General features: G+C 49.9%; 1 protein-coding gene across 1 annotated transcript in view; it reads right to left on the bottom strand.

Annotated features, from left to right (window-relative positions):
* Window positions 1-13010, bottom strand: part of TAOK3 (TAO kinase 3) — a 128028-nt gene that overhangs the window by 29443 nt on the left and 85575 nt on the right. The window contains exon 15 of the mRNA XM_087705648.1: window positions 9925-10059. Within this exon, the coding sequence (XP_087561774.1) occupies window positions 9925-10059 (135 nt within the window). The remainder of the gene's footprint in view (window positions 1-9924; window positions 10060-13010) is intronic.

The raw sequence follows: 13010 nt of genomic DNA, 5'->3' as shown, positions 1-13010 counted from the left end.
AGCAGGCTGCTACATGAGAGACAGACTCACAATAAGATAATAGGTAATAAATGTTTATTTATTTGCTTGTTTATTTATTGCACGGAGAAGGCCGCCCAAATTTAGGAAGGCACAACCACAAGAGCCGAGGTGGCGCAGTGGTTAGGGTGCAGTACTGCAGGCCACTTCAGCTGACTGTTATCTGCAGTTCAGCGGTTCTAATCTCACCGGCTCAAGGTTGACTCAGCCTTCCATCCTTCCGAGGTGGGTGAAATGAGGACCCAGACCGTGGGGGCGATATGCTGACTCTGTAAACCGCTTAGAGAGGGCTGAAAGCCCTATGAAGCGGTATATAAGTCTAACTGCTATTGGTATTGCTATTAAAATGGAATAAAAAAATCAACACAGCAGTAACTGTGAGAGGGATCTTGGAGTCTTAGTGGACAACCAGCTAAATATGAGCCAGAAGTGTGTGGTGGCAGTCAAAAAAACCCAATGCTATTCTAAGGTGCATTGACAGAGGGATACAATCCAGATCAAGGGAGGTGCTAATACCATTCTATGAAGCCTTAGTAAGATCCCACCTAGAATACTGCACCTAGTTTTGGTCACCACACTATAAAAAAGATGTTGAGACTCTAGAAAGGGTACAGAGAAGAACAAGAAAGATGATCAGGGACTGGAGGCTAAAACATACGATGAACGGTTGCAGGAACTGGGCATGGCTAGTCTAGCGAAGAGAAGGACCAGGGGAGGCATGATAGAATCTTCCAATATTTGAGGGGCTGCCACATAGAGGAGGGGGTCAAGCTATTCTCCAAAGCACCTGAAGGCCAGATGAGGAATAATGGATGGAAACTGAACAAGGAGAGATTCAACCTGGAAATAAGGAGGAATTTTCTACAAGTGAGAACAATCAATCGATGGAACGGAAGTTGCCTTCAGAAGTTCTGGGAGCTTCATCCTGGAGGTTTTCAAGAAGAGGCTGAAATGGTGTAGGGTCTCCTGCTTGGGTGGGGGTCTTGGACTAGATGATCTACAAGGTCCCTTCCAACTCTGTTAATCTGAATCTATCTAAGATGATCAAAGGCCTGGAGGCTAAAACATACAATGAACGGTTGCAGGAACTGGGCATGGCTAGTCTAGTGAAGAGAAGGACCAGGGAGACAGGATAGCAGCCTTCCAATATTTGAGGGGGCTGCCACAGAGAGGAAGGGGTGGGTCAAGCTATTTTTCAAAGCACCTGAAGGCCAGACAAGGAATAACGGATGGAAACTGATCAAGGAGAGATTCAACCTGGAAATAAGGAGAAATTTCCTGACAGGGAAATCAATCAACCCATGGAACAGAAGTTGCCTTCAGAGATTGTGGGAGCTTCATCACTGAAGGCTTTCAAGAAGAGACTGGACTGCCATCTGTCAGAAATGGTGTAGGATCTCCTGCTTGGGGGGGGGGGGGTATTGGACTAGATGACCTACAAGGTCCCTTCCAACTCTGTTAATCTAATCTATCTCAGGGGCTGCCCCAAAGAAGAGGGAGTCAAGCTATTCTCCAAAGCACCTGAAGGCAGGAGAAGAAGCAATGGGTGGAAACTAATCAAGGGGAGAAGCAACTTAGAACTAAGGAGAAATTTCCTGACAGTGAGAACAATTAATCGGTGGAACAACTTGCCTCCAGAAGTTGTGAATGCCCCAACACTGGAAGTCTTTAAGAAAGATGTTGGATAACCATTTGTCTGAAATGGTGTAGGGTTTCCTGCCTAAGCAGGGGGTTGGACTAGAAGACCTCCAAGGTCCCTTTCCAACTCTTGCTATTCTGTTATATCTGAACAACGAAGTGCTGTGTTGTAGAATTGTTGGGTGTTTAGAAGATGTGGCATTTCGGGAGATATAAAGCTACGTGACTTGGGATTCCAGATTCCTCTTAAAATCTACTATTCCTCCTTTTTTCCCTTCCTTTTCTTCCATTGTCTCCGATTCTCGGAGAGGGCTCGCTGTTTTCTTGGCAAGGTTTTTCAGGGGTATTTTGCCATTGCCGCCTTCCTAGGGCTGAGAAAAAGGGACTGGCTGAAGGTCACCCAGATGGCTTCATGCCTAAGGCGAGGCTAGAACTCCTGGTCTCCCGGTTTCTAGCCCGATGCCTTAATCACTGAACCAATTCTAACCCTGCATTAAAACCACACTGGGTCTTATTTGTTTTTAAGAATAGAATAATCGTGGGAAAGGGAGGCGGCGGCTCAGGGGTTAAGACACTGAGCTTGTCGATCAGAAAGGTCGGCAGTTCGGCGGTTCGAATCCTAGCGCCGCATAACGGAGTGAGCTCCCGTGACTTGTCCCAGCTTCTGCCAACAGAAGCAATTCGAAAGCAGGTATAAAATGCAAGTAGAAAAATAGGGACCACCTTTGGTGGGAAGGGAACAGCGTTCCGTGCGCCTTCGGCGTTAAGTCATGCCGGCCACATAACCACGGAGACGTCTTCGGACAACGCTGGCTCTTCGGCTTTGAAATGGAGATGAGCAGTGCCTCCTAGAGTTGGGAAGGACTAGCACATATGTGCAAGGGGAACCTTTACCTAACAGAGTTGGAAGGGATCTTGGAAGTCTTCTAGTCCAACCCCCTGCTTAGGTAGGAAATCCTACACCACTTCAGACAAATAGTTATTTAATCTCTTCTTAAAGACTTCCAGTGTTGGGGCATTCACAACTTCTGGAGGCAACTTCTGTTCCACTGATTAATTGTTCTCAGGAAATTTCTCCTTGGTTCTAGGTTGCTTCTCTCCTTGGTTAGTTTCCACCCATTGCTTCTTGTTCTACACTCAGGTGCACGTGACACGTTATGCACCCCCAGCTATTCTACAGGTAGTCCTTGCCTTACAACCACAACTAAACCCCAAATTTCTGTCGATCAGTGGAGACGTTTGTCCAATGAGTTTTGCTCCCTTGTACGACCTTCGTTAAGTGAATTGCTGTAGTCGATAAGCCAGTAACCCGGTCGTTAAATGAACATGGCTTCCCCAGTGACGTGGCCTTGACCAAAGGGATCACGTGACCTGGGGTGGGGTGGGGACACAGCAACGGTCGTAAGTAGGAACCGATTGCCAAGCGTCTGACTTTGGATCGTGGGGCTGCTATGAAGGCCATTAAGTGGGGCGGGGTGGGGAAATCCAGTGCTAAATCACTTTTTTTGTGGCGGTGTAAACTTTGAACTGTCACTAAATGGAACTGTCATAAGTCGAGGACTACTTTAGAAGATGGCGCTTTGTGGCATAGTGTCACAGGCAAAGCAGCTCAGGTGTGTTTTGAAGGAGAGGCGTGATGGAAGGAAATTCCAGGAATTATACAATAAAATGCAACGGCAGAGTTGGAAGGGACCTTGGAGGTCTTCTAGTCCAACCCACTGCCTAGGTAGGAAATCCTATACCGTTTCAGACAGATGGCTATCCAACATCTTCTTAAAGACTTCCAGTGTTGGATCATTCACAACTTCTGGAGGCAACTTCTTTTCCACTGATTAATTGTTCTCACTGTCAGGAAATTTCTCCTTAGTTCTAAGTTGTTTCTCTCCTTGATTAGTTTCCACCCATTGCTTCTTGTTCTTGGGCATGATATCTGGAAAAATGGATCCACCATGTGTTATCTCTGCAGGGATGATTGGATGGATGCCTTGAGAAGAAGAACCCTTACTAGTCTCATGTCGCTCAAACTAGGAGCAGGTAACTAGAAGATGGATGGGATGGGGTTTGGGCCAGGCGGGGTGGTGTGGGACGATTTGATCTCGCAACCCCCTCTGGGTTCCTCGTGTTTTGGATACAGAGAGTCGCCAAATTTCTGTCGCCGAGCGAGACATTTGTTAAGAATGTTTTTGCCCCTTTTACGACCTTTCTTGCTGCAGTCGTTAAGTGAATCCCTGCAGCTGTTCAGTTAGTCCCAAGGTTGTTAAGCGGATCTTTCTTCCCTGTTGACCCATAGGTGCTTTCCCCCCCCCCCCAAGAGGCGACTGGACTTTGTGGTTTCTTTGAAGAGGTTTCGCTTCTCATCCAAGAAGCTTCTTCAGCTCTGGCAGAATGGTGAGGAATGGAAGGATTGATATTCCTTGCAGACAGCTGGTCATTTGCATTTTTTAAGGGGGTCATTGAGGCCACTTGGAGGTTTCATCTGTGTCCTCAAGGTCCACCTGAGTTGTTCAAATGGGTGGGGAACCTTCTCGGAACTGCTGAAAGGCTCCACACCCATTAGCACCCCTCAGGTAACCCTGAGGACACAACAACAAATCTCCAAGTGGCCTCAGCGACCCTCTGAAAGGATGCAAATGACCAGCTGTCTGCAAGGAGCATAAAATCTCCAAGTGGCCTCAATGACTCTCTAAAAGGATGCAAATGACCAGCTGTCTGCAAGGAGTATAAAACCTCTAAGTGGCCTCAATGACCCGCTAAAAGGATGCAAATGACCAGTGGTCTGCAAGGAGTATAAAACCTCCAAGTGGCCTCAATGACCCTCTCAAAGGATGCAAATGACCAGCTGTCTGCAAGGAGTATAAAACCTCCAAGTGGCCTCAATGACCCGCTAAAAGGATGCAAATGACCAGTGGTCTGCAAGGAGTATAAAACCTCCAAGTGGCCTCAACGACCCTCTCAAAGGATGTAAATGACCAGCTGTCTGCAAGGAGTAGAAGTCCCTTCCATTCCCCACCATCCAGTCAGAGCTGATGTGGATCCTCGGATGAGATGCGAAACGTCTTCAAAGTTGCCCCCTTCGATCACATGACCCTGGGAATGGCGCAACGGACGTAAAAGGGTGAAAAACGGTCATCAGCCACTCTTTTCAGTGCCCCTGGAACTTCAAACGCCCGCTCAATGGACTGCCGTAAGACGAGGACTGCCTGTATACACCTCCTTCCTTACAAGTTGCCCTTGGGGGTTCCTCAACTTTCAGGTTTCGAACGTTGAGCGCGGGCAGGAAAGCGAGCCAAATAAGATGCCAATGAAGAAGTGAGAATTATGAAAGGAGGTCAGAGGGATACCTGGCAGCCAAGAGGTAGGTGGGTGGGGTGGTGGAGAAGGGGAGTGAGAATTGTGCAGAAATATGCAGCCCACAACTCCAAAGTCATCTGGTCCAATTAAGGCCTCCAATAGCAATAGCAATAGCAATAGCAGTAGACTTATATACCGCTTCATAGGCCTTTCAGGCCTCTCTAAGCGGTTTACAGAGAGTCAGCATATTGCCCCCAACAATCTGGGTCCTCATTTTACCCACCTCGGAAGGATGGAAGGCTGAGTCAACCCTGAGCCGGTGAGATTTGAACCGCTGACCTGCTGATCTAGCAGTAGCCTGCAGTGCTGCATTTAACCACTGCGTCACCTCCAAGAACAACAGTGTCCCCAGGGGAAGAGAAAGCAAAGTTGGAAAGAGCTACTTGTCATATCCCTTCACAGGTGAGCTGAAAATCCTAAAGAGGAACACTCTTCAACAGGTAAGAAGTATATCCCCTTATAGACCTGGTTATGAAGAATTAATGAAAGCTTTGAAGACCTCCCAGAATGGCTTCAGAAGACATTTTTAATGAGTTAGATCTACCCTTCTAGTACGTTATAGAATAGAATAGAATAGAATAGAATAACAGTTGGAAGGGAGCTTGGAGGTCTTCTAGTCCAACCCACTGCCTAGACAGGAGACCCTATACCACTTCCGACAAATGGTTAGCTAACATCTTCTTTAAAACTTCCAGTGTTGGAGCATTCACAACTTCTAGAGGCAAGTTGTTCCAACTGATTAATTGTCCTCACTGTCAGGAAATTTCTCCTCAGTTCTAAGCTGCTTCTCTCCTTGATTAGTTTCCACCCATTGCTTCTTATCCCAGTGCTTTGGGGAACAGCTTGACTCCCTCTTCTTTGGGGCAGCCCCTGAGATATTGGAAGACTGCTATCATGTCTCCCCTAGTCCTTCTTTTCATCAAACTGGACATCCCCAGTTCCTGCAACCATTCTTGTAAAGGGTTATTGTGTCGTCTGAATGACATGTGGGTCGCCTTGGAGGTGATCCTGTTTGGAGACCGAGGAGGTAAATGTGGCTCTGGACCAGCACACTGTATGACCCACGGCTGATCATTTTATGGTTTATGATCAAATAAACCACCATCGAATCTATGGAGATTCTCAAGTCATCATGGTTATCCCAAAGGTGCTTTTTTGCCCCCCCAAGAGATCATTGGAATTTTTGGTTTCCCTTCGAAAACCTTTCCCTTCTCATCCCAGAAGCTTCTTCGGTTCTCAGTTCAGTTCTTCAGAACCTGAGAAGCTTCTCTGGATGAGAAGCGAAACGTCTTCGAAGGGAAACCGAAAAGTCCAGATGCTCTTGGAGTGCGGGGGAACACCTTTGGAGAAAAACCACCATTGATTGGGAATGCAAACCAATACAATAGCAGAATTGGAAGGGACCTTGGAGGTCTTCTAGTCCAACCCCCTGCCTAGACAGGAAACCCTACACCGTTTCAGACAAATGGTTAGCTAACATGTTCTTAAAGACTTCCAGTGTTGGGGCATTCACAACTTCTGGAGGCAACTTCTGTTCCACTGATTACTTGTTCTAACGACAAGGGTTAACCAGATTTTATTCTCATATAGCATCCACATGAGTCATAAGGACACTCCCTCCCTCCCTTCAGGCTCCATGGCAGAGGTCCTCTCTGTCCCACCACAAATAGGGCCTCGGACGTTGTCTAGGGTCTGGCCAATTTTTAAAAAAAAATAAAAATCCCCCCTTTTGAGGCTGTCCGAAAGAGAGTGTGACTTTGCAAAGACACACAGCTAAACAGAGGGGGCAGCTCAAAACGTGGGATACAATGGATGAAATAAATAAATATGTCCACATGGGGAGTGGGGGGTGGGGAAGGAGACGAGAATGCAGGCCAGCCCTACTGGAGGCCCCCTCCCCACCCAATCTGGCCACATTTGGCCTGAGGGTTCGGCCGCATTTGCCCAAGCCCAACGGGGATGGGCTTCGGACACGACTTGAGGATGCTCTCCCAAGCTCAGGAACGGTGGGGTTGAGGGGCTGTGCCAGTGTGCCATGCCTCCTGTCCTATTCACAGGATGGGTTTTTTTTTCCTTCCCTTTTTTGCTTCAGCTGCCTTAAAGGATGCCCAGCTAGGCTCTCCAACTAAGGCAGGAGGAAAAAAAAATCCAAGGAGGTTGACTCGTAGTAAGTTCCGCTGGAAGATAGCCAGCTTCGTAGTAAGAGAGAGGCTTCTACCCCCGTCAAGGTATTATTATATAGGGGGTGGGAGGGTGGGAAAAAAGCCCGTTTGAAGCAGCTGGGGGAAGCCTAGAGCCTTGCCATGCATTGAGGTCAACCACCACGTTGGCACTTCCCTTGTGCCATAGAGGGGGAAACACACTACCCTACACAGAGGGAGAGAGAGAGATAGGAGGGAGATGCACACACACACACACACACACACACACACACACACACACCCATCCTGGGCTCGGTGCCAGGAAGGCGCGTGAGCAATGCCGTAAACTCCCCGGGTTTTCAGCACCCAGGCGAACGGACTTCCCATGATGCCTGCCCATTCCTTTCGCCCGCTTTTCAACCCCCCGCCAGGGATCCCAGCAAGCGGCTTTGATGTGCTGGATAGAAGCAGCGGCAGCAGAAGACGAAGCAGCAAACGGGGTGGGGTGGGGTGGGCTTGTGGGAAGAGGGGGGGGGGCGCGGAAAGACAGATGCGCTATGGAGGGGAGACAGCAATGAAGGAGGAAGGGAGGGAGGGAGGGAGGAAGGAAGGAAGGAAGGAGGGAGGGAGGGAAGGAAGGAAGGAAGGAAGGAAGGAAGGAAGGAAGGAAGGAAGGAAGGAAGGAAGGAAGGAAGGAAAAAAGGCATCATTCAGATGCAAGGCAAGAGGAGGAAGAAAAAAAAAGAACCAGGAGGAGGGTTAACCATTGTAATTTCTGGGCTGGCTCTGGATGATGTCATAATGGCAAGCAGCAAATGCAACTAACCAAATACTGGGCACCTTCTAAATCTCTCTCTCTCTCTGTGTGTGTGTCTCTCTCCCTCTCTCTCTCCATCTCTCTCTCTGCCCATGTGACCTTTAATACCGAGATTTGGCTGAAATACTAAATGATTTCTTAGCGTTTTGCATGGAGGAGGAGGGGGGGAAGAGAGAGAGAGAGGGAGAAAAAGAGAGAAGGGTGGAAAGAGAGAGAGAGAGAGAGGGAGAGAGAGAGAGAGAGGGAGGGAGGGAGGAAAGGAGGGAGGGAGGGAGGAAAGGAACTAAACATATTGGGCTGCTGGCTACCCTTCTGGTCCAGGGGATTTCGGGGAGGGCTCCCTCTTTTTTTCTTTTGCATCCCTTGCTCTGCCTATCTTATCTGTGTGTGTGTGAGAGAGAGAGAGGAGAGAGAGAGAGAGAGAAGGGGAGGTGAGGATGGTGTGTGTGTGGGGGGGGAGCCCAGACCTTCCACTCCATCGGAACACACCCCTTTTCCTACTACAAAGGCAGTGCTAGCAACCACATTTGCTAGAGTAGAAATTCCACTCCCGCTGTTGCTACCAGCCTCGCTCGCCCTCCTCCTCCTCCAGCCTCCCATTTTCAGGAGAAAACACCCTCCACCCATATATATATATATATATATATATATATATATATATATATATATATATATATATATATATATATATATATGAGAAATACTAAATGATTTACACACACACCTTTGCTAGACCCTACACTCTCTCCCATCTCTTTATTAAAAAAAAAACAACAACCAGGGACACACACACACACACACACACACACACACACACAGACCAATGCCATTCGCTTGCCAACGGTACGCTGCCCGCCGCCGGAGTATTATTGAATGAAACGCAACGAGCTTCTTCTTTCGCTCGCCACCCTGGGGCTGAGCGTAGCCAGCTGTCCCCCCCCCCCTCCACCGCCAGCCCACCCCCACCGCTTCCCTTCGCTGGGATCCATCCACACCCCCCCTCCCCCCCCAACAAACCGCTCGTTCAAATTAAAATGATAATCATCGATACTTCGAAGTCGGCCGGGCCCCACCCCCCTCGCTGCCCCACCCCCCACCCCAGACAGATAATGCTCCCCCCCACCACCACCAAAAAAAATGGATGCGATTTGGAGCGAACCAATTAGAGGCGGTTAGAAAGAGAGAGAGAGAGAGAGAGAGGGAGATTAGATAGATGGATGGATGGATATAGATGGATGGATGGATGGCTAGATTAGACAAGCACACGGATACACACTCTCGTGTGCGAGTGCAAGGACCACCCTCACCAACAGGCGTGCACGCATCCGTCCTTTTTTTACACCCATCCCTAGCCAGAGCCCCTCTTCTCCCCCAAGCCCCTTCCTCTTCGCCCTCCCTGCTTCCACGGGGGGGGGGGGGGAACCCGCTGCAAGAGAGAAAACTCCCGGCGCTGCTGAAGGGAGGATTTGCACACACACACACACAAAAAGAGAGGAAAAAAAATATTCCGCATGGCACCGAACGCCGCCGCGCCCCCCCCTTCCCCATTCCCGTTGCCGACCCCCGCCCGGTCCCCATCATCACCATCATCAAATTTTTTTTTTTTTGCAATATCTGGTTGCTATGCCAACACCCCCTTCCTCCTCCTCTCCCTTGCCCCCAGGAGGAAGGGGAGGCGGGGGGGGGGTGTAAAGGAAGAAAAAGAAGAAATAATTTTTTTTTTTGCAAGGAGAAAAAAAATGGGTGGGTGGGAGGGAGGGAATGGAGGGTCTTTGGGGTGGGTTGGGGGGGGGGAAGGGGAGAAAGGGTTGAGCCCCCCCTCCCTCTTCCCTAGACTGGAGTGGAGGAGGAGATGGGGTGATGGGGAAGGGAAGGGGGAAGAGGATGAGAGAGGGAACGAGAGAGAGAGGGAGAGGGAGAGAGAGAGACAACAGGGCAAGGGGTGTGGTAGCGGCTTACCAATGATGCTGATTTGATTGTGGCAAAGGCTTCTCTGTTCCTGTAGTGGAGGGCCTGATTCTGGACCGAATGAGTAGGCCGCAGTTCAGGCCTGCGCTCCCCTTGGCCCGCCTCATCCCTTATGAATACATGATCCTGCAGAAATGGATAAAAAGACGGAGAAAGTCCGCTTGTGCTCGTCGCTCTTCGCCAGCCGCCTTGCTCTCACCCTGCTTTTCACATAAGCCCGGCTGTTTGAAATGCATAGTTTAGCGCCTTATAGACCCCACGGCGGCGGTACAACACGAAGGGGGAAAGCACATTGGAGCCTCCCTCTCTTTTTCTCCTTCTCCTTCTTCTTCCTTTTTTTTCCTCTCTCCTTCTTCTCGTTCAGCGGACGATGGCTTAAGTGGGGATGCTGCCTCCGGAATTTCCTGGCAGGTTTTCCTTCTCCTTCCTCTCTCTCTCTCTCTCTCTTTTTTGCTCCTTCTCTCTTTCCCCTTCTTCTTCTTCTTCTTCTTTTTTTTTTTTTGGAGGTGGGGAAGGGGAGGGGTGCTGCTTAACCTCCGAGAAATTCACATCGGTACCCAAAAGAGCATTGGAAACGCAGCCGCCGCCGAGCACTGCAGAGCTGTGAGCGGGCTCCTCAGTAGCGCTGGCTGTGAACGTTGCACCCAAATAATCGCTTTAAAAAAATGGTTTCCATGGCTAGGAAAAACGCTGCTCCCGTTCCTGCCGCCTTTGCAAAGAGGAATAAGGATTTGCCTCATTCCCTTGTCCAGCCTGGGCTTTCCTCTCTCTCTCTCTCTCTCTCTCTCTCTTTTTTTTCCCCCTTCCTCCTTTTTTTTTCCTCTTCACCCCCCCCTACACCTCCTCTTTCTCTCTTCTTCTTCTCTCCACCCTCCTTTTCCTAACCACCACCACCCTTACACCTCTCTGAACTCGGCTATCTGCTCCGGAGGAGCATTTTCTGCCTGGATGGCTGCAGCCTCTAGGAGGAGGGGAAAAGAAAGGGGGGGGGAAAGGGGGGAGCAGGAGGGGGAAAAAAAAACGAAGAAGAAGAAGAAGGGAAGGGGGGAAAAAAGAGAGAGAGAGAGAGCGTGCTCTGGCTTTCTCTCGGGGGGCTCCAAAAGATTCGGTGGCTACTCAGAGATGGTGCTTTCTAGTCATGATCCTGCACGATTCTAGCATTTTCTCTCCATAGCCTTGCAAAGGGATGAGAGTGGGGTGGTTTTTTTTCCTCTCTCTCTCTCTCTCCCTTTCACATTTAAAGAGACAGAGCACACTTTCCCTTACAAGTAAGCCTGACCCGAAAGGCAACGACGGGAGGGGAACCGGGAGGGGATGCGCCCTGGCTGGCTCGTGCATGCACCTCTGGGGCGTGGGGAAGGGGAAGGGAGCGGGGCCCGAAGGAGCTAAAGATAGGATGGAGGGGTGGGATGGGGTGGGAGGAACGTGGGGAATATGAGTGGGTCCCCGATTTGGAAGGCGTACGCAGACACACACGCACACACACACATGCACACGCGTGACGGCCCGTGCACGCGCGGGGTGCACAGTTCTAAGCTTGGCTGCCTACTTACCTCCCTCCCGCCCCACCCTGAGCCTCAGCAGGTCATCTGTGAAATGGGGGTGGGAGGGGGAATGGATGGCCGTCTTCCGCCAGCAATCGGGCTGGACGTGAAAACGGGCACAACGGCGTGGGTCAAACCCCACTTAGGTGGGGTCATCTGTGGTCAAGCGAGCGAGTCACAGACGCTGGCAAAAGTCACTGTCGTTCCTAGCCAAGGGTGATCGGCATAAAACATATATATGTATAAATATAGATATGTTTTAAAAAGACCCCCGCTTGCATTTCCGCCAGGTGTAGGAATGCGGGCAGCAAATAATGGTGTGGGGGGGGGGGTTGTCCTTGTTTAACGACCACCACTGGGGCCATTAAGTCGCTCAGCGAAGCAGTTGCTTGCTTAAAACCGCCACGCGGCCCGATGGTCGGATCGCAAGTTTGCTTCGTTTTACACTCCCGAGGTGACGGTCGGTGCCAAGACTAGGGGAGGGCGGAGGAGGGCAAGGGGATCGATTTGTTCGCCAATGTCATCGGGGCTGGGAGACCAGGCAGTCGCTAAACGAGGACTACAGGGATGGTCCGGACGGTATTGGCTCTGGCACCTTTTGGGGTTGCTGCCAAGAGACCCTGGCAAGGAGCAGGAATTTGCGGAGTGAAGTTGTCTACGGATTGCAAGAGCCGAAGAGGCTGCGCGACAACATTCGTTGTGAAAAGAAAACACATAGGGGACAACTGTGGGAGGCAAGTTCCAGTATACACAACGAACACACAAGGGCCAGGTTCTACTAGTTGGCTAAATTTTGACCCGGGACAGGTAAAAATAAAACTGGCTCAGGGTTATTATTTGCTAGCATCCTTCAAGGTTTCCAGCTGCGCGATAAAGTTGAGAGGCCAGACGGAGGAATTTCCAAACCATTCTTAAAGACGGCCCTCCTAAAGCCTCACTGCATGCAGGCAGTCCTCGACTTACGACCACAACGTCCGCCCCTAAGCAAGGCAGTCTTTTAAGCGAGTCACGCCCAGTTAGGATTGTCTGAGTGCAGAGACGCTACGGTGTCAAGGTTGGAAGGGCGAGGTTCCAGTCCTTTCTTCCCAGGGCTGCTCTCACTTTCGCCGTTAAAACGAATGGTTGTAACTCGAGGAGTCCCTATCTCCTCTATGCTGGTGAGAGGCCTTTGATTTTGCAGGACTTTCTAACCTTCCATCATTAAGCAAGCAGGTCTGGCAAGAAATTTGATGGGACAGTTTAAGCATCTCCAACCATACTGGTTTTCTAAGCCGTGATTTATCACTTACAAGCTATGGGTGGTTCTGAAGTTACGACAATTGAGCCTCACATTTGTGTTGCTAAGCGAGGAGTGGTGCGGTGGCCTAGAGGTGGAACTCTCATCTCACAATCAGGAGGCTGTGAGTTCGATCCTAGGTAGAGGCAGATATTTCTCTCTCTCTCGGCACAGTGTGAATATATCTGCTGAACAAAACTCCACTCTGGCAACAGGGAAAGGCATCCGGCCACTAAGCACTCTGCTACTTCCATTCA

Source organism: Thamnophis sirtalis, unplaced genomic scaffold (genome assembly GCF_051295495.1).
Source record: "Thamnophis sirtalis isolate CommonGarterSnake01/CBP01778 unplaced genomic scaffold, rThaSir2_p1.2 scaffold_2, whole genome shotgun sequence".
NCBI classification, from domain to species: Eukaryota; Metazoa; Chordata; class Lepidosauria; order Squamata; family Natricidae; genus Thamnophis; species Thamnophis sirtalis.
The sequence above is the reverse complement of the archived record's forward strand: the minus strand, read 5'-3'. Positions and strand labels throughout refer to the sequence as shown.